Raw genomic sequence first — 27935 nt, 5'->3', positions numbered from 1 at the left:
TACACACTTTTTCAGTAACACTATATAATTATATTCACAAAATATAGTTACAAAGTAATGTAACGAGCTTGCACTGAATTGAATTTTCATTTTTGCATATTGATTGGGTCAACCACCGGATCTGGAATAGAAGATAGAATTATATTACCAGTAGTTTACTAAAAATCTGAAGGATAGGGGACGAGTTTTTTTTTTTTATCATATATCCAAGCAGTAACTGTTTGCATCAGGCACAAGGAGGGGCTTATTTTAAAGGAGGCAGAAATTATGAATTTATCGAACATACAAAATTTCGGAGGAGGGAGTGAAGTGTCAAGGGCCCTAAGGCAGTTTTTTCTGTAAATACATGAATTGCGTCTATAATTTTTTAATAATTGGAAAGACTTCAAATCCTGAAACTGTGAGAATTTTGGTTTACAATAACATAATCAATAATATTAGCTGTATTACCATCATGTGAATACCATATTAACCCATGGGCCATCTAATGACCAAATACAGCATTGGTTAGAACTAAATTGATGCGCCAAAAAATTGAAGCAGTCTATAACCATTGCTATTATCTTTTCGTACACCAAATTTACCTTGGCTAGGATACCATCTTTCCTTATTTCTACCGACTTGGGCGTTAAAATCTAATAAAAACACCATATTTCTACCTGGGATCCTGTCGATTTGTTCCTGTAGCTTTAAGTAAAATTTATCTGAGTCACTACCATCTCTGTCAGTCGGTCCTAAATAGGCATATACTACTATGACTAATACCCTCCACTTTTTAGTCAATAAATGAACGACTAGCATTTTATTATTAAAACCTTTCCGACCTAAACAAGACTTAGCAGCTTCCTTATTCATCATGAGCCCTACTCCCTGTCTGTGTACACCGTCTTTTCTGTCAGAGTAAATGAACTCTATGTCACCTAATTTCATGTTTCCTATCCCTAGGATATGGGTTTCTGTAACTCCTAACAAGTCCAGTTCGAAGCGTCTGAATTCGTCAGTCAAAATGCTGATATGATAGTTATTTTCTAACGCTTTAATATTCGAAGTTGCAATTTTCATATTATGTAAATCATTGAAATTATTTTAGCCTCAGGAAAAGCAATGATCCCAGACTCAGTGCACGATAGGGACTAACACATCTTCTCAAGCTTACACGAAGCGCTTAAGCCGGCTTAGAACCGGGCAGCAAGAAGTCCCTGAGACCTCAAGTTGAATGGAGTCTTTGTGCAATTCTGGGCCCATATTGGTAACAAAATGGTTTTCCTCACTTGGTGATGCTCTTCCATCAACAAGAGTCGAAATCGTGCACCAACTATTTCAAGCCTATTACCCCCAACTCATTAAATATTCATACCTCTAAAGATTACGCTACTACTGAGAGGCAACCCATAAGACATAAATTAGCTGGGAAGAATTTTTTTCAGCCCAAAACAGACCAACCCAGAAGATTTATCTATTAATCAGAATCCATTGTAAAAGATGTGTCGTTTACTAAGCTATAATTTCCTCGAGGGGCACTGATGCCAATATAAGGCCACGCAAGCAAGGATTTCCCTGTCGGCAATAGGGACGGGAAAAGGAACCTACGGCGGAGCGGAGACCCAAAACCATCTCAGAGCATAAAAACAGCTCCAATCTTTAATACCCAGCCTATCCTCGTCAGGGCATGCGTAGATTTAAATATAAAGCAATTCAGAATCCGAAACTCACTTCCCAGCTATCAAATGGGAACGTATCTCTAAAAGATTGGAATCAACTAAATTGCTGCGTTTTTAAATATCTCCTACTTATGCTTAATGTTTTAAACATTCAGGGGTCTAATTTCAGTCAACAGGCGATTTATGAAAAATAATAAGGTGACTGGGAGGGGGAAACGAACTTTCTCAAAGTCGGGGCCTATCTAGATCTTCTTTTATTACACAGAAAAACGAACAACTATCTTATTACGAACAACAATTCTACATATGTATATTTGATCCCTTGTTATAAAAATTTTTATTGTAATGTTTCTGCCGCAATAAGTAGCATTTATGGTGAAGCAATTAAGAATCTGAAATTCAGCTAACAAATGGAATGTTTTTCTTTAAAAGCTCCGAATCAACAATTTTGTCAACTAAAAAATAGCATTTTGAAACTCCAACTTATACTCATGGCTTTGAACCTTCAGGAATCTTTCAGTCAGCACACGATTTACGACAAATATTAACGGGGCTGGGAGGGGAAAATGAATTTTCTCAAAGTCTTATCCTGTCTAGATCGTTTTTTCCGCACTTGAAAATTGTAGCATGCCGATTTTCAGAAAAAAAAAATTAGTGATGTTTTAGAGAAATTACAGTGCCTTTTTAGAGAAAAAATTAAAGATATTCAATTATTGTTAATTTAATATATTAAGATTTCATGTGTTTTGGCTCCGTTTTATCTCCTAATAGATGAAATATGACCAGCGTTACGTTACTGAGCCCCTAAATCCTTCTTCAAGATCATTCAACCAAAATCTATAAATTTATACAACACTATCAATGAGTTTCAGTTAGTGATCAACAATTCACAGACCATTACTAACAATCACTGAGATTAGCTCAGTGCCAAATATCTATAATTTAGAAAAATAATAATTAGTGAATCTTTAAAAAGCACTTAAGTTGTCAAAGTTACAACAAGGCATTCCAAAATAGCTTTTACGAAGATTAATTTTCGTAACAAAAGTTCCTAGCTTATTCTGTTTCAGGTTCGTTTTAACTCAAGCAATACTTTAGAGCAATAAATACATATTTTCGGTTTTGTATCTGATTCAGTTTTAGATTACAAGTCTGAGTCCCCTCTAACAAAATTTAAAACTTGGATACGATGACCGTAATGACGTTCTCTAAGACATGAAACTGTATTAAACAAACCATCGAATGCCACTGAGCAGTCAAAATGTCTTATTATCAAAACTAGATTACGGGGTTTCGCCATTTATAGTATACGCATAATACAATAGTAAATTAATAGCAAGTAAATATAAATGAAAAGTATATAGTATTATAATAGAAAGTAAATAAAATCGATTAGAAATGCAAAGGGAATATATGAATGCAATTGTTATACTTTGACTTACCTATTCATAATTATTCTATACCTACATTACCCTACATATGTACAATTTCTCTCTATATACAAGAGCTTTAAAAATTAGACCAAATATGCCCTCTTTCTTAACTAAACACTGACCTTCAAAATGGAAACTGGGGAACTTGGATAGATCTGCAGTATCTCCTCCGTACATTTTCTTCAGTTTATCCAGTTCGGCATCAAGTTCTCTCTGGATTTCAGGTGAGGCTTCTAGGAGCTTGCCACCAGCAGCCCTTAGAACAATAAAAGAAATTAGAAACAAAAGAACATTACAGAATGAAGCATGTGCTAAAGATTATTTTTCATAGGGGAGGGGGGAGACTTATATAAACCGGCTGTCTCCTCCATACATATTCTTCAGTTTATCCAGTTTAGCATCTATATCCCTCTGGATTTCAGGTCCGATTTCTAGGCCTTACCTAGAAAGTTCTGAGGCTCTTTGGATTCGAGATGGAGCTTCAGGGGGAATTTCACAAATTCTCCCGAATGGGGGGTGTGTCCAAAGCCCCCCCCCCCCCCCATCTCTATGTACATGCATAAGGAGAGAGCATATTAATTGTAAAACAAGCAATTGAAGACTAGATTTGAACATATCCGCATATAAGGAAGGAATCGGGACAATTTTCCGGCTCGAAGATCCCCTTCAAGGATTCTTATTCACGAACTTTAAGGAAATCTTTGACTGAAAAAAAAATAAAATGATTTTTATATTATTTTCTGCATTGTCTATGCAGAATCTATTTCTGCATTGTCTTCTCTGAATTATTTAGGTCTCCCGTTTGGATCAAACGTTAAAACTACTAAAACACTTGCTATCTCAGCAATGCAAGAAATGCTTAGAAAATTATACAGGCTGCTTGCTCGAGTTAAAGGCCAGTTTCAGAAAATAACCCTGGGTAGACTTTACAACGCTTTCTGTACCTCACATGTCTTTTTCTTGGTCCCTTTGCGGAGTTCTTTTCAAGATACCTGAATGGAAGAAAATTATATCTCTATTCTTTCGTTTTTGCAAATCTTCTGTAGTTGCCGCTTTGGACTTGCAATCGGTACATTTTGAGTAGATATGGCGTTTTTTATATTTCTTCAAAAACAGATCAGCTTGTGGACTGGTTCCGTAGGCGTCGAGAAAATATTATAGACTTTTCCCTTAACTGGCTGTATAGTTTATTTGTTTTGCGTAAGTACCTGACATTTTACTTACTTTTTGTAAGTTTTCTCTTGTTTATTGTTTCCATTTATTTTTGTACTCCTCTAAGTCCATTTCATACATGTAAAGAGGGTTGAAATAAATCATTATTATTTATTGAATGCCAAGCAATTATTGTTTATGGTACAGCAGGAAAGATGGGCATCAACCCGAATTGTCAATATTGTCTAGTTTTAACTAATGCTCACTTTTGACTCACTTCACTATTGACTGTATAAGTTATTTCATTTCACTAAAGTTAAATATTTAATGTGAATTATCTCATTCCATATCTATTTCACTGAAGTATCCATCAGTGAGTAATTGAAGATATTAAGTTGTATAATCAAAGAACATGCAATCAGAGTTCAATGTAAATTGATGTCAATTTAGTCATTACCAATAAGATACTAAGGGACTCAAACAGATATATGAATAAAGAATTATTCAAGAATGTAATTAGTGGAACAGTAGCTTAAGCAGATAATTCTACTTGATGTGTGGTAAATTAGTTTTTGAAATATGGAGGTTGCAAAGCTAAAGATGAATCACTGAAGACTATGAAAATGATTTATGAAAAAAGGTAAACTGCCAATCGTTTTTAAGAAAACTTTAAATATATGAGAGACGTTACCTTGTTTTCCATAGGAAGTAAACTACTTAACATAACATGATGCCCAAGGTTGCCACCCCGTGAAAAAAAATCACTAGATTTTAGTGATTTTTTGGTTGATTTAGTGATATTCTTAAATAATCTAATGATTTATGTGCTGATTTAGTATTTTTCTTATTTAGACAATATGAAAAAAAAATCACCAGAAATAGTGATAAATGGCTAGGGCTGGCAACCCTGATGATGCCACTTAATAGACTAAGAGATGCTATATATATAGTTTGAAGAGAAAAACAGTGTGTTTTTAGGAAGGGGATAGGACGCTCAGGGCGTCAATCCACAAAATGCTAGGAAGAAGGAGGGGTGAAATATAGTCATCTAGAAGGGGGTAATTTCATATTGTTCCCGATTTTTAGATTAAAAATATTAAAAAAGGAACTTTTCAATGAGATACAAAAAAAAGGTATTTTTCAAAGTCTGGAGAGAAAAAAAAAAAAAGGGGGGCAACTGCCCATTACATTAGAGTGACTAGTGCTATGTACAAGGATAACATTAATCCAGTTAAGGTAGGAATAGAGGTTAGTAGTTGGTTCAGCGTGGAACCAAGAGTTAAGCAAAATTGAATATAGGATTTATATGGATTATTTTGATTGACTTGGTCTTAAGAACCAGGGTTAAGGCTAAGAGAGAACATAGTATCAAACTTGTGAAAATGGATAGTAGATGTTAGGAAAACAATGTTTTGAAGATTTTGAGAGTTCAGGGTGCAAAAATAGGTTTGAAACAACCGAATTTTTTTGGATAGTAAGCGAAATTAACTTTATTTAAAGTGAAAATCACGCGTTTATCTGTAAGTAGCAGCTACATTATGTTATTGATTTGACACAATTAACAGGTTCATTAGATTTTGTTAACCCAAAAGCGAGGGTCTTTCATTTCATTTGAGGGGGGAAAGGGTTGGACTATTAAATTCAGGCTGAGTTTCTTTCCAATTAGCAAGTCTTAAGATAGGACTAGACATATAGAATTTTCACAAAATACTTAGAGGCAAAACAATTCCTCAAAGATTTTTCTGAAAGGGGTGAGAGGATTTTTAAGTTAAACTTTTTTTTCAATTTAACCCTATAAGGTTGATAGGGTTTTCCCATCTTGCAACGGGAAAACCGGTTATTCCTTCAATAAGAATAAGACAGATAATAAAAAATGTTGCGATCAGGTTATTAGAAATCACTGAGCAAAGTTAGCCAATTAGAAGATATATAAAAATTACTGCATATATGGATAGACTGAGAAAGGTCAAGATAGAAGTAAAAAAATAAATTACGTGTTATTTAGAATTTTATATTAATAAAATGATTTTGGAGATATTCTTCTAAAAGAGGAGAAATCCATCCAGTGTTTTCCTAGACATAATCTGAAAGTTTTGAATGTTTTCTTTTTATTTTATTTTAGGCAGAAGCTTCGAAGGGATGGGGGATTCTTTTGGATGAAAGCTATTTGCAAAGGTGTAAATAAACTTTGAGCCAACCTGAACAAAAATTCAAGCCTGGTAGCTGTCACATTTGACTGGCAACAATGTCCATTCCTCTACCATGACAAGGGCACCCTGACCCATGGACGCCCATAAGCTGAATTCCAGGGGGGGGGCAAACTTCGTCTAATTGCTACTTTTAATGCTATATAATAGAAATCTCAGAACAAAAATATGAAAATAAGGCAGTATCATTCAACCGGGGGGGGAGGCAAGAGCCACCCCCCCCCCTGCCCCCCCATATGGGCGCCCATGCCCTGACCCAATCAGGTTGCAAATTTCCATATTGCCCCAAAAAACCAGCAATTCTACAGATACTTTAAATTTTTATTTTTTAATTGGGACTAGGTAGTTAAAAAGTGTGTCTAGATGTTTGGGCACAATATTAGTAAGAATGATGCAGATGTGTGGATCTTACAATTCCAATTTTCAAATACAAATATCCCATATTATGACAGTTTCAGGCACATTAAATATTGGACAGGCATATAATTTTCACACATTTTTCTTTTTCACAGTTGATGTACATAATATAGTATGAAAATTATTCAAGCTATAAACCCAGGGTTTATTTTCTTATAGGTTAATGCTCTTATTACATGAATTTTACACTGATTTATTTCAGTCTCTGAATACACTGCCCTGCTCTTTTTTACTATATACCAAAACTATGAGAAAAGTGTGTGAAATTTGATGAAATACCTTATTTAACATCTCTCAAAAACATGTTGTGAATAACATGAAGCATACATTTAATACAAATAAATTTGAGAAATTTGTTCTAAGGGATTTTTAGGACTTAGTTTTTACTGGACATGAGCTGAAAGATCTTTGTAAGATTTTTGGGACATGAGCTGAAAGATCTTTGTAAGATTTTTGGGACATGGGAATTGCTATTTAGCAAGAGTAACTAAAAAACCTTTAGTGTCCTCCTTTGGTTGAAAACGAAACTGAATCTTACTTGCTTTTCTGGTCATATTCCTTAATTTTATCTAGAAATAGTTTTTGGATTGGATCAACAGCTTTTTGTACTACAGGCAAACTTGTTGAAAAGCTTCTTCTAAGAGCTACTGAAATCCTTGGAGCCAACATCCTGTATGATTCCTAAAAGACAATAGAACTCTGTTAGTCAATTAGTATACTATCCAATAAACCTATAATACTGGTCAAACTTGTATATTCAGAATATATATATATATATTCTGAATATACAAGTTTGACCAGTATTATAGGTTTATTTATTTGACCAGTATATATATATATATATATATATATATATATATATATATATATATATATATATATATATATATATATATATATATATATATATATATATATATATATATATATATATATATAAGGGAGGGAGGCTAAAGATGCATACAGCAAACAATCTTTGGAATTTTAATGGAAGGGGAATAGAGGTCTACAGGGGAAATTCCCTGTGTCCCACAGTAATTTAAGCCTTTATTTGTGTAAGGTTCCATTATTACCTTAATAAATTTCATAGTTTCTTGTACCTACAACGGTTAGTATCTTTCTTTAAGGGTTTTTAAATCTATAATAATGCTAAATGGAGAAGTTACATAATTAATTGTTTTTGGGGGGATGGGGAGGGGCAAAAAGATATCTCTGAACTCCTATCTTTGGGAGGGCAACTTCTGACCAATCGTAGAGGGAGGGGGGTTCCCTCCTGTATGGAGATATGTTAGCAACACTTAATGAATGACACTGGAAGTGATCTGTATTGGATGGTTACCTTTGGATCTTCTTTTACTTTCCCTCCCCTGTTCTTAATGCAGTCTGAACATACTAAAAAGGTGTATTAAAGGAATGTGGATTTTAAAACCTACCAAGAAGAGGAGGGGGAGAGGGTAGTTTCAAAGAAACGTTTTTTTTTTGTGGGTGTTTGAATTTTAACATTTTAGATTGCTATGCTTTATAAACCAAAAGCCCTGATCTTTAGTCACCAAAATGCTAAAATAACAATATTAGGTTTTACCACAATTCTTTCTCCTCTTACCTCAGAAGTACAGACTCAAAAGGGATATTCTTGAAGTCGCCATTGTAGCCTACTCTTCACTTAATAAAGGGATATATAGCAGAGTTTTCAGTTTGAATTTGAACCTTATATTGGATGACAAAGTCTATTTTTGTGTGTTACTTGAAGGGTTGAGTAACCCTTTTATTGTTGCTTTGAAAAGATCCTCATTTTAGTTTCAGTGTTTATTTTTAGGTTTGGTTTTCATAGTGCCCTTTAGACTTTTATCTGCATTTTTTTTTTATTATTCTGCATTGAGGATGATTGAGCAGAGGTCTCAACCGAAATATTTGCATAACCTTTTCTTCAGTTTTTTACTGGTTGTTTTTGTCCTCGTTTCTGTCCTAATTTTTTATTTTGTCATGATTAGCCAGTTTGGTCTCAGAAATTATTTGATGATTTTAAGATATAAGGCAATAACTACATCAAAACTACTACAGTCTTCATCCTCCTGCTCTGTTTCTGGCCTTCCTTACATTCTCCATTTTACCTTCCTTGGAAAAATTTTTAACAACTCAGATAAAAGAAAATATATTCATGCTCATTTAGGTTTCTAAATAACAACTCCAAAACCCTTTATGGGTCTAAATTTAAGACTAGTTTAGAGATTCCAATTCTGAGGAGGTTTTAACTCCTGTAACTAATTGTATATTGAACCATCAAATATTTTCAACCAAATCACAAAATTTTGTAGATTCCTAAGTTGCTGGAAAATGGGTTTTATAACACTTGTCCCAAAAAAATCTACTATTCTTAATTTTGCCTACATATGCCCCATTATAAGGTTTTCTGAAAGGTTTTCTGTGTGACTGGCTTAAAGTTAAAATTACTCCATGCCTTGAGGTCTAACAATTTGGTAATCTAAGCAAAACTTCCACCACCCCATTACCTTATACACTCGGTACAAAACCTCCTAAGTAACAAAAGGTAACCAAATATTTGGATAAACCTTAACTTAGTTGATTTCCAAAAAGCATTTGACTTGGTTGACCACAATATCCAAACTTGTTTATTACTGAATAACTCTGAACTCAACCCTCTCTTAGTAAATGTTGTTATATTGTTCCTCTCAAATACATCACAAGTTGTAAAATACAAAAATAATTTCTCTGACCCCCTTCCTATTTACTGTGAAATTCCTCAAGGAACCTCATTGAGACTACCTTTATTTCTAATAATGATTAATGACATTGGTAAGTAATTCCCACAGAGATAGAAATATGCGCATGACTAGTCAACTTTTGAAAATGTCATAGGAATGTTAAAAGTGACCCCCTTATAGCCCTAACCCATCTTTTAGACAAAGCTAAGAATCCAAATATGAAAGTAAATGCAACCAAACCAAATATAATTATGATAAAGTTATTGAAATCCACTCCCGTTTCTCTATACCCTACACCACCTGAAATGCTAGTGAAACATGTTAAAATCACTGGTGTCACAATTTCTAATAATCTGAAGTTGGACATGTATGTTTCAAATATTGTTAACCAGGCAAATGTATCACTATCCATGTTTAAACTTTTAAATAAATTCAGTTGCATGTAGATGCATTCCTCCATCCATTGTCAAGCTGTTATTGGAATATGTATGTCTGGTCTGGCATTCACATATTTCAAGTGAACTTAGCAACAAAACTGAGTCAGTCCAAAAGCGTTTGCTCAGGATCATTTTAAAAGAGGGCAAAATTCCATAGTCCATCTTTTTTAAAGCAGCATGCATTACCACCTTAAAAGAAAGGATGAATAAAATTTGCTTGTCTTTTCCAAAATCCACCATTTCTAACCATCATACCAAGGAAATTCTCCCTAAATTTCACAGCCCCACTAGACCTTGACTCCCTTGCTTAACCTCACAGACAGGTTCCAAAAAAGTTTCATCTCCTTTATTCTGCAACACTTTTGTTTAGTGTTTAGCCTATTTGGGAAACTTATTTGAGCTCTATTTCTTTTCTAATCTAGCCGTTTGCACAATCCTTTCTTCAATTGTCAATATTTCTGATTCTTTTCATATCCTTAATGATTTTGATTTCAATTGTTTTCATTTTTACAATATTTTACATGGAATGTAAATTTGGCTATTTTTTCTTTTAGCCTGTGATAGTTTTTTTTTCATAAAGTATTATTTTAACCCCCTCTTTTTTTCTTGGTCATTAATTGTATGAAGTTCATTTTAGTTCTTGGACATGGATTTTTTTAAATGTTATGTTTCATTAATTTGTATTAAGTTTTTATTGGCCAATTTTAGGGTTGATTGATTTTTTAACTTTTGTCTTGCTTGTTTTGCTTTCTTTTACTGGACATATGAAGCAAATTTAGCTCTATTGGAGCTTATGATATCCTTATGAAAGTATATGTTATCTTACAAAATATCAAATGAAGTTCATAATAAAAAAACGACAGTGATCCTTCCTTAGTAGCTTTTGCTACTGCCATGTATTGTTGATAGCATATAATATACACATAACCTGTTGCTATTTCCCATTCATTTGGTTAAGGTTGCTTGTAGGATAAAAATCAGGGTTCTATGCGTTTACCCCCCGGAAAATACCCCCCCCCCCCGTGGAAAATAAGGCTTTCCACATTTGAAAATTTTATTTGAGTTTTTTTTTCCTAGGGAGAAGGAATTTAGGTACTTGTGCATTATGCGCCACTAACTTGAGTTTATACTGTGTAAAATTCGAGAACACACCGTTCTTTTTGTTCGTTTCTTTGTTACTTTAGAAATAAATTTGCGCAATAGGTTTGCACATTTGGGGGGGGGGGGTAAGCATACCGAGTCTGCATGCAAAATGAGTTTGGTACAATTATTCTGCATATTAGATAGATAGACAAATAAGTGTATTTTAAAGCCAAATATACAGCCATGAACACAGTAAAATAACAAAAAATGAATATAGTGAATGGGGGGTGTTTAACCCCCGGAAAATGCCCCCTCCCCCCACGGAAAGTAACCCCCGTGGAAAATACCCTCCCCCCTGTGGAAATAAGGTTTCTAAATTTAAAACTTTTATTTGAGTTTTTTTTAGTTTTGTTGAAAAGTGCTAAGGAATGGGAAAAAGAGGAATTAACACACCAGAAGTGTCTTAAAAACTCAGAAAAAAAAACACAAATCCATTTGTGTAAAAGACTTCCATATCAACTGCAATTTTTGGCAGTAGTAGGTGCCAAATCAAAAAAAAACATTGAAGAAAAACAAAATTAGGCAAACAATCATCAAAATTAAGCTAAAACATATGGCACCAAAAAGTTTAAGAAGGTTTGGCTATCCTTTGAAAGGATTGTTGGCTTTGGGAACCATTGTGTCCCAATTCTCTTGAAAAGGGCAGTTATAGCCTTAAGCTATATTCTAAAGCTTGCTTATTTTGTGGATTTGCCATCATTTTTGTAATTATTTCTCATTAATAGTTGGTCCATAATGCAAGAAAAAGCCAAATTGAAAAATTACCTTAAGCCAAGATAACTACTTTCAACATAGAAGAAGCCCCTAATCGAGGATGTTACCCTTTTTCCTAGCTGATTTTGGCCCTATGAGTATCCTAACCTTAGCCATCTATTTCAATGAAATATATGCTTATTTATCATGATGTCAGTTTATTTTCCTTTCCCTTTTTTATCTTTGTTTTTGGTTCTGTCCAGTATTTACTGTATAATAGGCTTTGTAGTAGGCCTAAGCAACAATAAAAAGAGTTAGCAAAAGACTAACTCAAAGTTAAATCAATAGTATTTATATTTCTCAAATTGCCTTTTTCAAGCTTTCAGGTGATTGCACTAAATCTTACATTATACTTTACTTTGGTAGACAATCAAAAACACAATAGGAATGTACAAGTGTTATTAGGAAATGATGAATTCAGCCCCCATTAAGTAATTGATAAACTTATCCATTCACTAAAGGGTGTTTGCAAGTATAATTTAAATACATGTCAGTATATGTCAATTAAACTGACAATCCACAGTCATTCGTTTGTTTGTTTTTTTCAGTAAAACGCAAATTATGTTCTGGTCTTTAGAAGGCATAGGGGTTATCAGCCCTACTCATATTAATTTTTCCTATTTTTGAGTTTAACTCGGTTATTTATTGTATGGTTCAAATAAGAAAATACGGTTAAAATGTTTTAACTTTATTAAATTAAAAGTCCATCTAAATATCCATAGCTTCAGGTGAGCTTAAACAACTTCTAATAAATTCTCTATTCAAGGCTCATTCTAAATATAATTGCACCATTCTGGTCCACAGCATTTTCAGAAAAAAAAATAAAATATAATAAACAGGAGAATCAGCTGAGGGGGGAGAGGGTGTAATTATCCTCTTCCACTAGATTTGTGAGAATTCCCTTTTTTTTGTGTTTTCTTTTAAAAAAACAGGAAAAACAACAAGGTTGCTAGGGGGCAAATTTGCCCCCTAGATTTTAATCTTCGTTTTGTATATTTTATTAATGCATTACCATTATCATCCTTATTTTATTATTTAAAAAAAACTACGTTTTCTAAAGAGTTAAAGAGGCTGAGTCACAAGTTCGAACCTTAAAACGTACAGGGATTAGGAGGTGCAGTTGGGGGGCTGCCGCCCCCAAACCCCCGCTTCCGTATATGAAAGGGGCTGTGCCCTCCTCAACGCCTCGCTCTTTACGCTAAAGTTTGACTTTCTTACAACTCTTTTTTTAAACAATAAAAACTTTAGCGTAAAGAGCGAGGCGTTGAGGAGGGCACAGCCCCTTTCATATACGGAAGCGGGGGTTTGGGGGCGGCAGCCCCCCAACTGCACCTCCTAATCCCTGTACGTTTTAAGGTTCGAACTTGTGACTCAGCCTCTTTAACTCTTTAGAAAACGTAGTTTTTTTCAAATAATTTCTGCACGTTTTTGTACAGTTTATTACTTATTTAACTCTTTAGAAAACGTAGTTTTTTCAAATAATGTTATCAAAGCAGTGGAGACTTACCTGTAACCTGAAGGCCGACTGTGATATTCTTCTGGAGACGCCTGTTGAGCCGAAGTATTTAATAGATTGGATTTAAAAAATAAACTGATTTTCTTTTTTAAAAATTAAATTAAATATAAACTCAACGTCTCGCTCTTCATGCTAAAATTTTTATTGTTTAAAATAATGGTTGTGAGACAGTCAAAATTTAGTGTAAAGATTAAGGCGTTGAGGAGGGCATAGCCCCTTTCATATACGGAAGCGGGGGCTTGGGGGCGGCAGCCCCCCAACTGCGCCTCCTAATCACTGTACGTATTAAGGTTCGAAATTGTGACTGAGCCTCTTTAACAGCCCCCAACTGTGCCTCCTAATCCCTGTACGTTTTAAGGTTCGACCTTGTAACTCAGCCTCTTTAACTCTTTAAAAAACGTAATTTTTTTCAAATAATTTAAAAAAGAAACTGAGTTTCTTTTTTAAATTTTAAATTCAGTATATAAAAAATTTCCTCTGACGGGGAATCGAACCCGGGTCTTCCGCCTGACAGTCAGGAGTATCGACCACTGTACCAAAGAGACACAATTGTTCTTGTATTTTTAGTATGTGGAATCTATTTTTGACGCAAGCAAATCCCCACAAAACTTGATATTTGGTTTTTGGAAAACAGGGAAGGAGTGATCGGATTGAGCTGAAATTTGGAGGATGAGCTTCCAGGCCCCAGGAAAACCTATCTTCTAAATTTCAGCCCGATCGAAAAACCCTAAAGGAAGTCTGTGGTGGGAAAATTTAACATTGGCTCTTATAGGAAAACGATGTTTTTCGTAAATGTAAACTCAGGGGATAATTTTTTCGGTATGAAAATATCAAAAGGCCCTAACAGGTCAAATTCCACTTCGAATGAGTCTTCATTCATCCGGATCCATTACCAACTGTGGCCTGTAGGCGTGTCTAATAAAAAAAAAGAGAAATGAACATTAAGTGGCTATATCTGTTTTTTGGACAACAGAGAAGGAGCTCAAATTTCGAGGACATGCTCCCGGGCCGGAGCAAAGACTAGCCTCTAAATTTAAGTTGGATAGGACAATATTAACGGGGGGATGTGGTAGGAGGGTCGAAACTTCCGGCCCAGTTTACCCCATGAAAGTTGGAGGAGGATGAAATTTTGCACGTTTCTTAGTTTGAGCTTGGGCTACAAAATGCGATCACCGCCGTCTCTCTGCGACCTCTAGGACCGAAAATCACTTAACATTGTGGTGGGTCGCCTCTTTAAAGAGGCACAAGTGTGCCTCCTTGATGCACTTTCCAATTATTGTATCATGGATGCTTTACGCTTTCTTGGCCCATGAAATCAATTCTGTATAAGGGATTTCAATGGAATTGTGGATGGAAATATTATTTAAAAATATGGATAACAATAGAAGAAAGCATGGTAATCAAATTTATAGAAACATGCTGCATATTCTAAAGTGAAATTTTCTTTTCATTTTGCATATATCCTAGGCCTACATCCAGGACCACCACCACCAAGGACCAATGCCAGGGAGGAGGCATTGTTACTAAGAGGACACTGAAACTACTACTACCAACAACTCACTGCAGCACCAAGCTGCCTAACGCCAACACAGCTATACATGCTCCTCCTTCATCCCAATCTATTCAAAGCCTCCCACTTTACATCCCCCCAAAGAAGCTCCCATTTCCCTAAAGTCTGTCTTAACAACATTTTCCCACCCCGTTTGGGGGTAACCTGCATTTCATGTGGCCCTAGTCTGTTGGCTGACAAATTACTTTATCACTAGATTACTATATCACTTTGGCTTGACTAATCACTTTAATGTATCTCAGGTATACCATACAAGTTTAATACCTTTGTAAGGGCTCTCCTATCAGCTGAATTGAATGCTTGCTCATAATCAATAAAACTGCAGCCTAAAGGTGTTTGATGACTCAGGCACTTTTCAACCATTAACCTAAGAGCGAAAATTTGGCCCATAATTGCTCTCCCCTTCCTAAAACCCCACTGTTCTTCTCTTAAAACTTTATCTACAACATCTCTAAGTCTAAAAAGTATCATAGTACTAAATAATTTGCTACCTACAGAAACCAAGCGAATGCATCTATAATTACCACACTCATATTACTTTTCTTATCAAAAAATTTATTAAGAGTTCTCCTAAAAATGCTAAGTCCTCCCCCTTTTTCAAAAATCATATTCATAATCTTCAGTAATTTATCTCTAGCTTCATAACCACCACACTTAAAAAAAACTCAATATCACACCATCAGCACCTGGGGCATTATTGTTGGTACTTAAATATTAAAGCAACCCACTCAAGAAGTAAAGTAAGGTTAATCTTAATGAAATATACCTAAATATGATGAAAATATAATACTTTAGTAACAAAATATTCATGCAGAAAGCAGGCTGCACTCAATGCAATATATTAAATACCTAACTAAAATAACAACTCTAAATGCTAAACATTTAATTAAAATATACCTAAATGGTAGTTTATCTCAGTGTACCCAAGCTAATTGTCTCCAAATGCATACAGATAAACTGGTTTTATGCAGACAGATCAGATCAAACTTCTTCAGTGGGGTGGCTATAATACATAAGTACCTTATTATTTTTTAATGTTTTTAGTACTGTCACTAATTCTTCCTCATAAAATCAATCTTCCTTCACATCCAGTGCCAAACAGCTTTTTCAATCTTTTCTATGTCTTTTCCTGTAAAACTCTAAGACAGTTTAGCATATTCTCAAAATGTTCTGCTGTTTCTCTTTAACTCTTTCCTTATCACTAACTGTGGCCCTATTTCTTTCTTTAACTAGGACAAGTCCATATTGATTACCCTCTTTCAATTTATTAACATGTCATTGCATTATTTTACTATTAGATCATTTGACTGCATCTTCAAGATCTTAATTTTATCCATGGGATCAGCTTCACACCTACTGGATTCATATTTTAACACTTTCTCTACTTTCTTTACATTCCTCTATTTTCATATGATCCATTACTAAAACAATTCTTGTATAAGCCCCTTCTCCTCTTTATTTAACATAAAAAATTTTCACTAATATTCCTAGCTGCATTTCTTTTCTAAGACAACATCAGCAACTTCAAAAACTATTTTCCTAAAATTATTCTATCCATTTTCTACATTCTTAAATTTTTTACTCCAGTTTAGTATTCAACTATTCCTGGAAAGTTTCTCTCAAATTCTCATCCTGGAGTCTACCAATATAATAGCTACCTGGAAGGTAGTTACTCTTCCTAAATCTCAGCTTTAGATTAACCCTAGACACTACTAGATGGAGATCTTAACTGTTAACATTAATAAAACACTCCTAAATACCCTAGTATCAGTCTTGCCATTATGTAAACTGGGCCATTCCTAGGGTTGTTAGTGCACAGGGAAAAATAATTACAGCACCCCTCCAAACTCAAACATTAATAAATAAAAAAACAGAAGCGTCATCCACCACCCCCCCCCCAGCTGAAATGCCTGGGAAAGCTCACCCCAGTTGCCAACCAATTATCCTATTTTGAAGTATATATTCTTTGAGTTTTATTTTATTTATTATTCAATTCCAAAATGTGGTAAGATTTACCAATCTTGTCACATTAAATATTATTACAATTTATGACAGCACTGAAACACACTCTATGACAACATAATAATAATAATAAAAAAACATGTAAATAACATACTTTATGAAACATACAGGTCCCAAAAACAACTAATACAAAAACAAAAATATTCTCAAAATGGATTGTGATAAGGCCTAGTATGGAAATCTGTTGAGGCTAAACTACTTTTTAAAGACTCAACCATGATAGTCACAACTGTTTCTGATGAAAGTGTATTCCAAGTCTTCCACAATTGGCTAGATAAAGAGTTTTGGCCTAATCTTTTCTGTTGATATGATGGGTATACTTTGTGTTGGTGATGATAGGTACTACTGTATTTTGTAAATGTGAAAAAGTGAGTTGGAGTGGTATTATCTATGTTCCTTACAATGTGGAATGTATTTATTAGGTCAGCTCTATCATGTTGGAACTGAAGACTAGGCATGTTGCACTTTCTCAACTCTTTCTTTACCTCTCTTATTAAGGGGATACCATACTGATGAGCAATACTCAAGTGGTGGATGTACAGTGGATACATAAAGTGAAATCAAACAGTTCATGGTAACAAACTGTAAGTAAGGAACAACCCAGCTCATTAGTAACCAAAACTCTAAATAACGGAATTTTGATACCAACAGATACATGAAAAGAATCATATTTTTATGTTGATTTCAAATATATAAGTTTCATCAAGTTTAGTCTTACCAATCAAAAGTTACACGCCTGAGAAAATTTGCATTAATTTAGGAAAAAAGGGGGAAACACCTCCTAAAAGTCATGGAACAGAATTGAAAATCACACCATCAGATCCAGCATATCAGAGAACCCTACTATAGAAGTTTTAAGCTCCTATCTGCAAAAATGTGGAATTTTGTATTTTTTGCCAGCAGAAAGATCAGGGATGCATGTTTATGTTTTTTTTTTTTTTTTTTTTTTCAGGGGTTATTTTATCAAACCAGTTGTCCTAGAAAATTGCAGGAGGGCTCGTTTGAATGGAAATTAAAAGTCCTAGTACCCTTTTTAAGTGATCAAAAACAGTGGATGGCAACTAGGCCCCCTCCCACACTCATTTTTTCCCAGTCAACTGATAAAAATTTTGAGAGAGCCATTTTATTCAGCATGGTTGAAAAATGTCATAACTATTCCTATTAGGGAGACATAATCCCCCACAGTCCCTAAGGTAAGTTTTGCATACTACGAACTTTGGCCATAATTTATATATAGTTTTGGTTTCTAGGAGGTATACAATCGATTTCAGGGGGGATTTCATTCGGTAGTTGGGGGGGGGGTCGGGTGTTACGTGGGAGGATCTTTCCATTGAGGAAGTTTTCATGGGGGAAGGGACATTGCTATGAAGGGGGTGCTGGATTTCCCAGCATTATTAAAAAAAAAACAATCAGAAATTAAATACTAAAAAAAACAATTTTTTCAAGTGAAAGTAAGGAGCAGCATCAAAATTTAAAATGAACAGAAATTAATATGTATATGATTGGGTTTGCCCCCTGCTCATTACCTTGCTCTATATGCTAAAGTTTTTGTACTTTTATCAGAGCTATTATTCTAATTAATGGCCTTTTGTGATTAAGGGGTCATTCTCAAAGAATTGGAACAAAATTTGAACTTAGCATAAAGAGCAAGGTATTGACTAGGGGGCGAACCCCCTAATATACGTAATACAAATATACGAATATAGAACTTTGTTATGTAAGTTAATTCGTAAGTTACAGTCTGAACAAAATTTTGAGAAAGCCATTTAGCCAAAAAAAGTAAAATTAATATGCAAATTTTGTTATAATTATTCACATATGGTGAGCCAAAATAAAAGCTGCATTAACTCAAAAACGTCCAGAAATAAATAAAAAAAAGTTTATTTAACTGAAAGCAAGGACATTAAAACTTAAAACAAACAGAAATTATTCTGTATATGAAAGGGGCTGCCCCCTCCTCAACCCCTTACTCTTTACGCTAAAGTTTGACTCTGTCTCACAACTGTTTTTTTTTTTTAATAAAAAACTTTAGCATAAAGAGTGAGGGGTTGAGGAGGGGGCAACCCCTTTCATATACAGAATAATTACTGTTTGTTTTAAGTTTTAATGTTGCTCCTTGCTTTCAGTTAAAAAAACTTGTTTTTTTTTATTTAATCAATGAGCAAGATTGAACTTAGAAAATTTACACTTTAGATGTAATAATTGGTAATGTGCCCTATAGGTGATATCCAATACATGTTTATCAAATTTGAGACTTAAATCAAAGCAAATCCCAAGGTCTTGAACATACTCCATGCTTGAAATTGATTTATAATCAACAAAGTAATGGTAATATTGAAGGAGTCTACACAAAAAGTGCACAGCATTGCACTTGGTTTCATTAATGAACATAGAGCTTGCAGTACACCACCAGCACAAAGCATCCAAATCCTCTTGAAGTAAAATAATATCTAGCTCATTCATGACTGACCTGTAAACTTTCATGTCATCTGCAAACATTTTTGAGGTTAAGTTTTTAACAACACACAGCAAACCATTGATAAAAATGCAGAAGAGTACCAGCCCAAGACAACTGCCTTGCAGAACTTCACTTATGACAGACATAGGTGATGACAAAGCATCACCTACTGCAACCTCTTGGGTTCTATTTGTAAGATAATTCACACTTCAGTTTGCAGGCTGATACCATATAGTTGACAGTTCTTAATCTGAAGTAGGATGGAAATTTTGTCAAATGCTTTGAAAAAGTCAATATAAATACAATCAAACAAAATACCATTATCCACCATCAATTGAAAATTATTAATCACCTCCAGAAGTTGCATGTTACAAGAGTGCCATTTATGGAACCCATACTGAGCTGAATGTCATAAGTTATTTTCCTTAAAATGTGCTTGTATTCTGCTCACCAGAACTTTCTCCATTATATGGGAAAGATAGATTTATTTGAAATGTAATTTTTAAAATGGGACTTGAACCATTCTTGTACAATAGCCTAATGATTACATTATTACAAGCTGAAGGACATTCACCAGACAAGAGACAAAGATTAAACAGATAAGTGAATGGTTCAGCAAGCATTGATGCAAGTTTGCATAACATTTGAAAATCCATCAATATCTGGTACTTTTCTAGGATCAAGATTTTGGAGGCTTTGATAAACCTACTGGACTGTAAAATCTGAATCATCAAATTAATTTGTTAAATCTGGAAGAGTAAATTAAGTATGTGTTTGAGTGAAATTTGAATCAAATACCTTATTGAAAAGTTGTGATTTTTCATGATTATCATCTATATGTGAAAGAGTTTCAGAATCTACAGAGGAAGTGGATGATGGGTATTGTGAAACTTGGTCCCTTCTTGCATACTTCCAAAACGTTTTTAGGGAATTTTAGACTGATGCAATAACATTCAACTAAACCTCTTGATGATTTAGACAAAGGAACTTGGTTGCCCTATTTCTAGCTCTTTTATATTTTGACCATGAATCAGAAGTTTTAATTTTTACGTGCTCATGCCACCTATCACCTTTTTCTTTTAGCATTTGTACAATATACCAAGGAAGGATCTGTTTATTTTTGTAAAACTGCCTGCTAGTAAATATTGTTACATATCAATCTATACCTTCTTTAAGGGTCTGCTTAATAAATTCAAAGGACACATCAGTGGTTGCATTACATTGCTGTAACTCCTCTTGGATAGAAAGAGACAAAATATAATCAGAAAATGCAACATAATTTGCTCTACCATAATCATATTTGGGGGCACTATTTGGATTATCAGCAAAACTCAAAAAACATTTTAGTGATATTGCCAATACCAAATGATTGCTTTTTCCTAGTGTTGGTAAAAACTCAACATTAGTAATATTGTCAGGATATTTTATTCACTTATTAACAGAAAGCTGAATGTTTTCTGATTCTAAAAATGTAACTTTTATTACCTTAAAATTACCTTCAATTGTAGCTAGGAGCAATCTAAGGATTTCTCCTTGTAAAGCTCTGGAATGATGACTAGTTGTATGCAAGAATCACTGGTGACCAGGTGCTGCTTTGGAGGACCACTCAGCATCTAGCCTTTATTGAAAAACATCATCGGATTCAGCAGTAACAGTTTTCATTAGATAATTTGTTCCAATTGTTGACAATATGTGTTGAGAAGAACTGAGTATAGACTCTAGATGTTCTAGACTGCATGACAAATTTCAGTTGATGACCTCTAGTTCTTGAATTGGTGCTAACTGCAGGGAATAATGCTGGGAGAATGTTAGCCCTCAATAACTTAAAGGCTAAAATGACATCCCCTCTATTTCTCCTGTATACAAGGGTAGGGAGATTCAACTTTGATAGTCTTACAGGATAGGAAAGCTCTTGCATGCCAGATATCACTTTATTGGTCTCTGCACTTCTTCAAGAACCTTTATATCTTTTTTAAAATATGGAGAGGCAAGTGACATTCCAACTTCAAGCTTAGGACGCACAAGTCCCTTATAAAGAACAATGATGACTTTGGAAGAACAAGTGGAAATGGTATGCTTAATCAAACCCAAGGTTGAACTAGCCCCAGCAGCAGACCTCTTAGCATGTGTGCTGAATTTTAATTCATTGTCAATAGTAACACCAAGATCTCGCTCATTGTTTACAGAGAAGAGTGGGTGGTCTAAGAAAAAATAAGAGCAGCATGGATTCTGTTTGCCAAAGTGAATGATATGGCACTTGGCCACATTGAATTCAAGAAGCCAGGCCTCAGCCCATTGACCCAGCAGTTGAAAATTATTTTGTAGCAGGGCATGATCTTCACAGGACAAAGCTGGCCCAAAAAGCTTCAGGTCATCTGCATAAAGAGTTGAATTACTGCTGATAATGGTAGGAGCATCATTAATGAAGATATTATATAGTGTAGGACCCATGACACTTCCCTGAGGAACTCCATTCAGAACACACGTTCAGGAAGAAAGAATACAATCTCCAAAGTCATCAAACAACTGAAAAAATAGGTTTTGCAAGTAAAGAAAATCAAGGATCCAGAGCAGAGATTTCTCTTCAAGCTTAACTGCACACAATTTAATTGCAAGTCGATTGTGACACACTTTGTCAAAAGCTTTAAAAAAGTCAAGCAGAATCATGTCAGCAGGAACCCCAATATCAAGCAACTTGGTGATGTGATCATATGATTCAAGGAGATTGGTGTCAACAGATTTTCCAGAACAAAAGCCATGTTGTGAACTGTGTAAAACATTATTCACCTCAAGGTATTTAACAACTGCAGAATTGATTATTCTTTGAAGAACCTTAACAACTGCTAATGTCATGCTAATGAGTTGGTAATTTTCAGCAAGGTCCTTTCTACATTTTTTAAAAATAGGAATATTATGGGCAGTTTTCCAATCCTGAGGTAGTCTAGAAAGATTGAATGATAAATTGAACAGCAGGGAAAGAGGTCGACACAAAACTGTACAACATTTGTGTAGGATATGTGGCTGAATGCCGTCTGGGCCAGCAGATTTATTCAGTTTGAGGGATGTGAGTTCCTTTAGAACCAAAGTATCTGTAATCAGAATTGGTTCCATATTACATGATACATCATATAAAGGAGGTGTAGGATATACCATACTGGGGTTGGACAAAAAAACAGAAGAGAAATATTGGTTGAAAATTTCAACTTTCAGTTCAGGATCTGCAACTGATTTACTATCGTGCAAGATATCTGGGATTGTGTGTCTTCTGCTACATTTTGAGTGGCATAACACCAGAAAGATTTAGGGTTATCCTTAACTTCCTCTGTGAGTTTTTCCTCAAACCTTCTCTTCAACACCTTTATTTGGTTTGTTGTTTGACTACGAAAGGATTTGAAGACTAGATAATTTTCTGTGGTCTTATTTTTTCTATAACGGTTCCATGCTCTGTGTTTTCTATTGATTACCTTACTAATTTTAGTAGTTAAAAAAGGTAAACTTTATTGCTGGATATTTTAATCTATAAATCACAAATATTAAATATGATGTTTTTCTTCTTAAGTACTTGTCAAAACAGAGACCATATTTTGAATTTATGACAACAAATTAGTAGGTGAAAATTCCCCCTAGGCTGATAAAAGTTGTGATCTTGTTACTACACTCACATTGCATCATGCTGTATTAAAATAGGGACAGTCTGAAAAACTGTCTCTAATTTCTGGAATGCCAAAGAAAAGTGGTGTTTTCTAAAGAGAGGTCTTTTACCCTACACTATTACACCTACAAAATTTCAGCAGTTTGTAACTATTACTGTTTTCTTTCCCTTACACCAAGTTAAGATACCATGTATCCCTGTTTCTACCAGCCTAGGCATTAAGATACCTTTATAAAAATGCATGTACAATCCTGGACCAATCTTGATCACAATATGGTTTTCTACACTTACTGATACTCTGCTATCAACAAGCATTGAAATCATGCACAGACAATCTCAAGCCTATTACCTCCAGCTCATTAAATCATGCTACTACATGGAGGCTTTCCTTATGGGAAACTAATTAGGCTAGTTTAAAATTAAATTTATGTTTATAACACATCTAAAACTAGGCCTACATACAAGGTAATAAGTTACCTTTTGGGGCCTAACTAAGAACAAAAAGGTAAATTTTTGGCAGTTTGTATTATTGACTTACAAATAAAGTGAACATACCACTTGAGGACTTTTTTATGCTATTTACAAATATAATAATTGCTTCTACTGGAAATTCAAATTTACCCACCCCCACCCCCCTAATTTGCAAAAATATACCCTGAATTGGAATATACAATGAATTGTTGATGTTAAAAATAGAATAGCCAAGGCTCAGGGTGTTTTTTCACTGTTGAAAAAAGTTTGGAAGAACAGGAAAACAAGTCTGCGAACCAAGATTAGAATATTGGAAGCTACAATGATGGCAGTGGTCAAGTATGGCTCTGAAGCATGGACGCTCCAAAAAGCGGATGAAGATTTGCTAGATGTTTTCCAGAGAAATTGCTTAAGGATTGTTCTGGGTACCCGGCTGACTGACCGTATTTCAAACAATAGGCTATACAAAAAATGTGGTTCAATACCGCTTTCTAGGTCTATAATGAAAGAAAGGTTGAGGTGGTTAGGGCATGTTGTGCGGATGAAGGATGACAGATTGCCGAAGATTGTTCTTTTTGGCCAACCATCTAGGGCTAAACGGAAAGCACGTCATCCCCGTCTGGGGTGGGAGGACGTCATAAAGAAAGATTTAAAGGAAATTGGAACTTTGTGGGTGGGTGTAAAAAGGGAGGCTTTGAATAGGTTGGGGTGGAGGAGGAGCGTGCGTAGTTGTGGTGGCCTCAGGCGGCTTGGTGCTGTGATGAGTTGTTAGTAGTAGTAGTAGTAGTTGATGGCAAAGTTTTGAATTGCCAAATTCAGCACTATTTTTGTTGATTGTATTTGAAAAACTTAAAATGGTAGGAAAACATTTTATATTTGAGTTGCCTAATAAATTATGTCTGAATTGAAGTATTTTTCAAATATGTTACTCTTAAACAACTTATTTATAAACTAGTTATATGTTTTTAACCACTTTCCAATAACTTAACTATTGTTGATAACTTCATTAGGCCAATTTTTTACCACTAAGATCTTATATCTTTCAGCAAAGATCATTGTTTTTTAACTCATCTTTGTCCTAAGATCTTACAGCTCACTGATGTTAGCAAAAAGTGTGAAGACCACAACTGTTCTGCCACATAGAACAATGATGAGAGAACTTTGATGATCTACTCATCATTGTTCTCAGACCGCTGATCAGAATGATGAAAGACGTTTGCACAAAAACAACCAAAGATGTAAGATCTTTGTTCAAAGATTTCACTTTTAAACATTTTCTGACAAAAGATGTTAGATCTTAGCACATTGATGAGTGAAAAAATGCCCCTATTGTGTGGTTACAATTCAGTGTATATATTTGCATATTAGGGGGATGGGGTGGGTAAATTTGAATTTCTGACAGAAGCAATTATTATATTCATAAAGAAGATAGCCTAAAAAAAGGCATTGAGTGGTGTGTTCACTTTATTCCTAAATCAATAATATGAGCTTCCAAAAATTTACCCTCAAAATGGAATTTTGCACTAGAAGCAATTAGACCTACTGAACTTGATATAAGTACAAAACTAGTCATCAAGTGATGTAGGCACTTCTAGGTCAATATATACCAAATCATATTATTGAGTTAGGACTAAAGTGAATACACCATTCGATGCCTTTTTTTATGCTGATTACGAATATGATAAGCATTTCTATTGGAAATGAATTTCAGCCCCCCTCCCTATATATGCCAATTTAGGGTTAGGTTGGCTTAGGTTAGGTTAGGTATAGCCTATTATAGAGGGGGGAGGGGATGAAATTCATTTCTAATAGAACTGCTTATTATGTTCATAATCAGCATAAAAAAAGGCATTGAATGGTGCATTCACTTTATTTGAAACTCAATAACGTGATTTGGTATATATTGACCAACTTCTAGGCAAAAATATATGACTATGTAAATATTTATCTCTTGGGTTATATATGGGACCAACAGGAGAAATGTAATGCATTTGCAAGTGAACTGATTAGCCTAGACCTAGTATAAGCTATTTGGAAACAATATGAAGAAAAAGAATGAAGTGGTATCTTCACCTTGTCTCTGTCAGATAGGCTATAGAATCTTGCATAAACAGTAGGCCTAAATATCTACCAAATCATATTATTGAGTTAGGAATAAAGTGAATACACCATACTGACCCTGCTTTTTGCCCAAGGATACCCTTTACAAAAATTAGCTAGCCTATCTTTAAAATAGGCCTATATATAATTCAACTAGCCTATTCTAGCAGAGGATTTTATGATAAACAAATTAAAAAATAAATAATTTGTTTTTAGATTAAAATGACATACCGTAGAGAAAGACAAAAATTCAGTCGAAAATAAAACCAATTCAATACCCTCCTACTATTTTTAAGTTTTCTTTTCTGATAGATATTCTACAAGAATATTCCTGACAATTAAAATTTGTGAAGTATTATGTGATTTATATTTAAATCATAATTGAGAAAAATAATAACGATGTCATTGATTATAAAAAGCAATTTCTTGAAAATAAGAAGTAATATTCAAATAAATAGTTACATTGTGCAAAATTATACAGACAGCAGTAAATCATCATCCTGAACATGTTTTGTTAAATTTTCTGTCACACTCTGTCAGGAAAAAAGAAGCGAAATAAACCCGCGTTCTTATTCGTTGTTGTAACAGTCAGAGGGCCAGATTCTGTATCTCGCTTATTTCAATTAGTACCCATGCCGGAAGGTACAAAAATGTAAAGGGTGAATCCCAGGGTAGTCGACCATGCTGAAAACGAATATCGTAGGGCGCATTTTCGCCGTTGGGGCGTTTCTGATATATAGGCTAAAACAGCGAATTTGGCCTATAATGGGGTTCGACGATTCTAAATTTTTTTTACAGATAAGATTGGTCAAATCCAGCGATAAGATTGGTCAAAGAATAGACTTGGGGCTACACGAATATGATTTTTGTTTGTAAAAAAAAAATAAAGATAGTACACTTTTTACTGCAGTTTTAAAAAATTCAGATGTTTGTCAACAAATTTATAACAGAAAAGCTCGAATTTATAACTCGAAATTTTTTCAAGATAAAGTAATTTTTTATATTAAAAAAGAAAGCCCACTCAATTCCGAACACATTGAGCTAAGAAAAAAAGTTTAAATTATTGTGTCTGAGGGGTCTGCAACTTTTTTAGCGAGTGTACCCGATAATAGGAATTTGTTTAGTAGCCTGCTACCTAGTGGGAAATTTTTTTTATCACGTGACAGCAGGTAGAGTTAATCATTCCTGGACAGATAGAAAGTCTTTGACCCTGAAGTGATGATGTAATACTGTCAAAGTAAAGGTAAACACCAGCTAATTAGTATTATTTAGGCAGGTAAACAGTTATTTTATGGGACACGATGGGTTTGCTAGAACTATGGCTCAAAACATCGACTAGGGTGTAGTTTTTGGGTTCTTGGGTGTCAGTACCGGATAGCAGGTAATCTTGGTATCACGACGATTCATAAATTTCGCCCACTTTACTCTACGCCTCATTTTGGTCAGGTCATTTAGGACACTTAGTCAAGGTGGTCCGTCACACAGACTCAGTGGTGATAAAGATAACTTTACTTAAGATAACCATGAAAATTGGTCAGTGTGACTGACGGTGATTATTAGAGTGTTCACAATCATGTTTGACAATGCAAAACGGATACGTCAGCTACATTTTATTAGAGCTCTTTCCGTCCCTTCTTGGCTAGAGTCCTCTTCCGGCTCATTTTATCTCAACTCAATTTTGTGGGAAGATATCATAAAATCAGATATTTAAGGAAGCTCTTCAATTATTTTTCCAGCTTGAGCCTGGAGAGGACCCTTGCAAAAAAGTGCCAGAATACAGCTCTAGTAAAATGTAGCTGACACATCAGTTTTGGATGGTCCAATAATTGATGGTTTACGTACTTTATCTTTATCCCCTCTTTTATTTTACAGATTCTGCGAAATCGTGAGAGAATATCCCATAAAGCATGCAGTGGCTGCCATTTGAGCTGACACCAAGTAAAAATCCAGATTATCAGTCAACTACAGCAAGTGTGTGATTTGCCAGGATGTGACAGAAGATTCCCTCTGCAGGGTGAAGAATGTTGCAATCCTCGAAAAATGTGCATCACGGCTGTGCAGTGATCACTCTGCCGACCTTGCAACTGAATTAGAAGACGTTGATAATTTTTTAAAAACAATCCTAAATGGCATCCATCAGGTCGGAAGGATCTGTACAAACTTGTACCCAATCAGCCAGTGGACGAACCCAATACAAGCATATCCTCAAGGGACCTTTTT

General features: G+C 34.7%; 1 protein-coding gene across 1 annotated transcript; it reads right to left on the bottom strand.

The window, feature by feature from the left end:
* Positions 1-7: 7 nt before the first annotated feature.
* On the bottom strand, positions 8-26049 carry LOC148950682 (ATP synthase-coupling factor 6, mitochondrial-like). The gene is made up of 4 exons (XM_089091704.1): positions 25947-26049; positions 7409-7551; positions 3217-3350; positions 8-121 (listed from the first exon to the last, which is right to left on the bottom strand). The coding sequence occupies exons 2-4, from the start codon at positions 7537-7539 to the stop codon at positions 87-89; spliced, it is 300 nt and encodes a 99-aa protein (XP_088947830.1). The 5' UTR covers positions 7540-7551; positions 25947-26049; the 3' UTR covers positions 8-86.
* Positions 26050-27935: the final 1886 nt, after the last annotated feature.

The sequence above is a fragment of the Artemia sp. Qi Xiang Cuo genome, chromosome 7 (assembly GCF_049724085.1).
Source record: "Artemia sp. Qi Xiang Cuo chromosome 7, ASM4972408v1, whole genome shotgun sequence".
NCBI lineage: Eukaryota > Metazoa > Arthropoda > Branchiopoda > Anostraca > Artemiidae > Artemia > Artemia sp. Qi Xiang Cuo.
This window is presented reverse-complemented; position numbering and strand designations above follow the sequence as displayed.

Coding starts and splice junctions, on each gene's coding strand:
- LOC148950682 (XM_089091704.1), bottom strand. CDS start 7,539: ATGTTGGCTCCAAGGATTTCAGTAGCTCTTAGAAGAAGCTTTTCAACA. Junction 3,351..7,408: donor GAATATGACCAGAAAAGCAA/GTAAGATTCAGT, acceptor TATTGTTCTAAG/GGCTGCTGGTGGCAAGCTCC. Junction 122..3,216: donor CCCCAGTTTCCATTTTGAAG/GTCAGTGTTTAG, acceptor CTTCTATTCCAG/ATCCGGTGGTTGACCCAATC.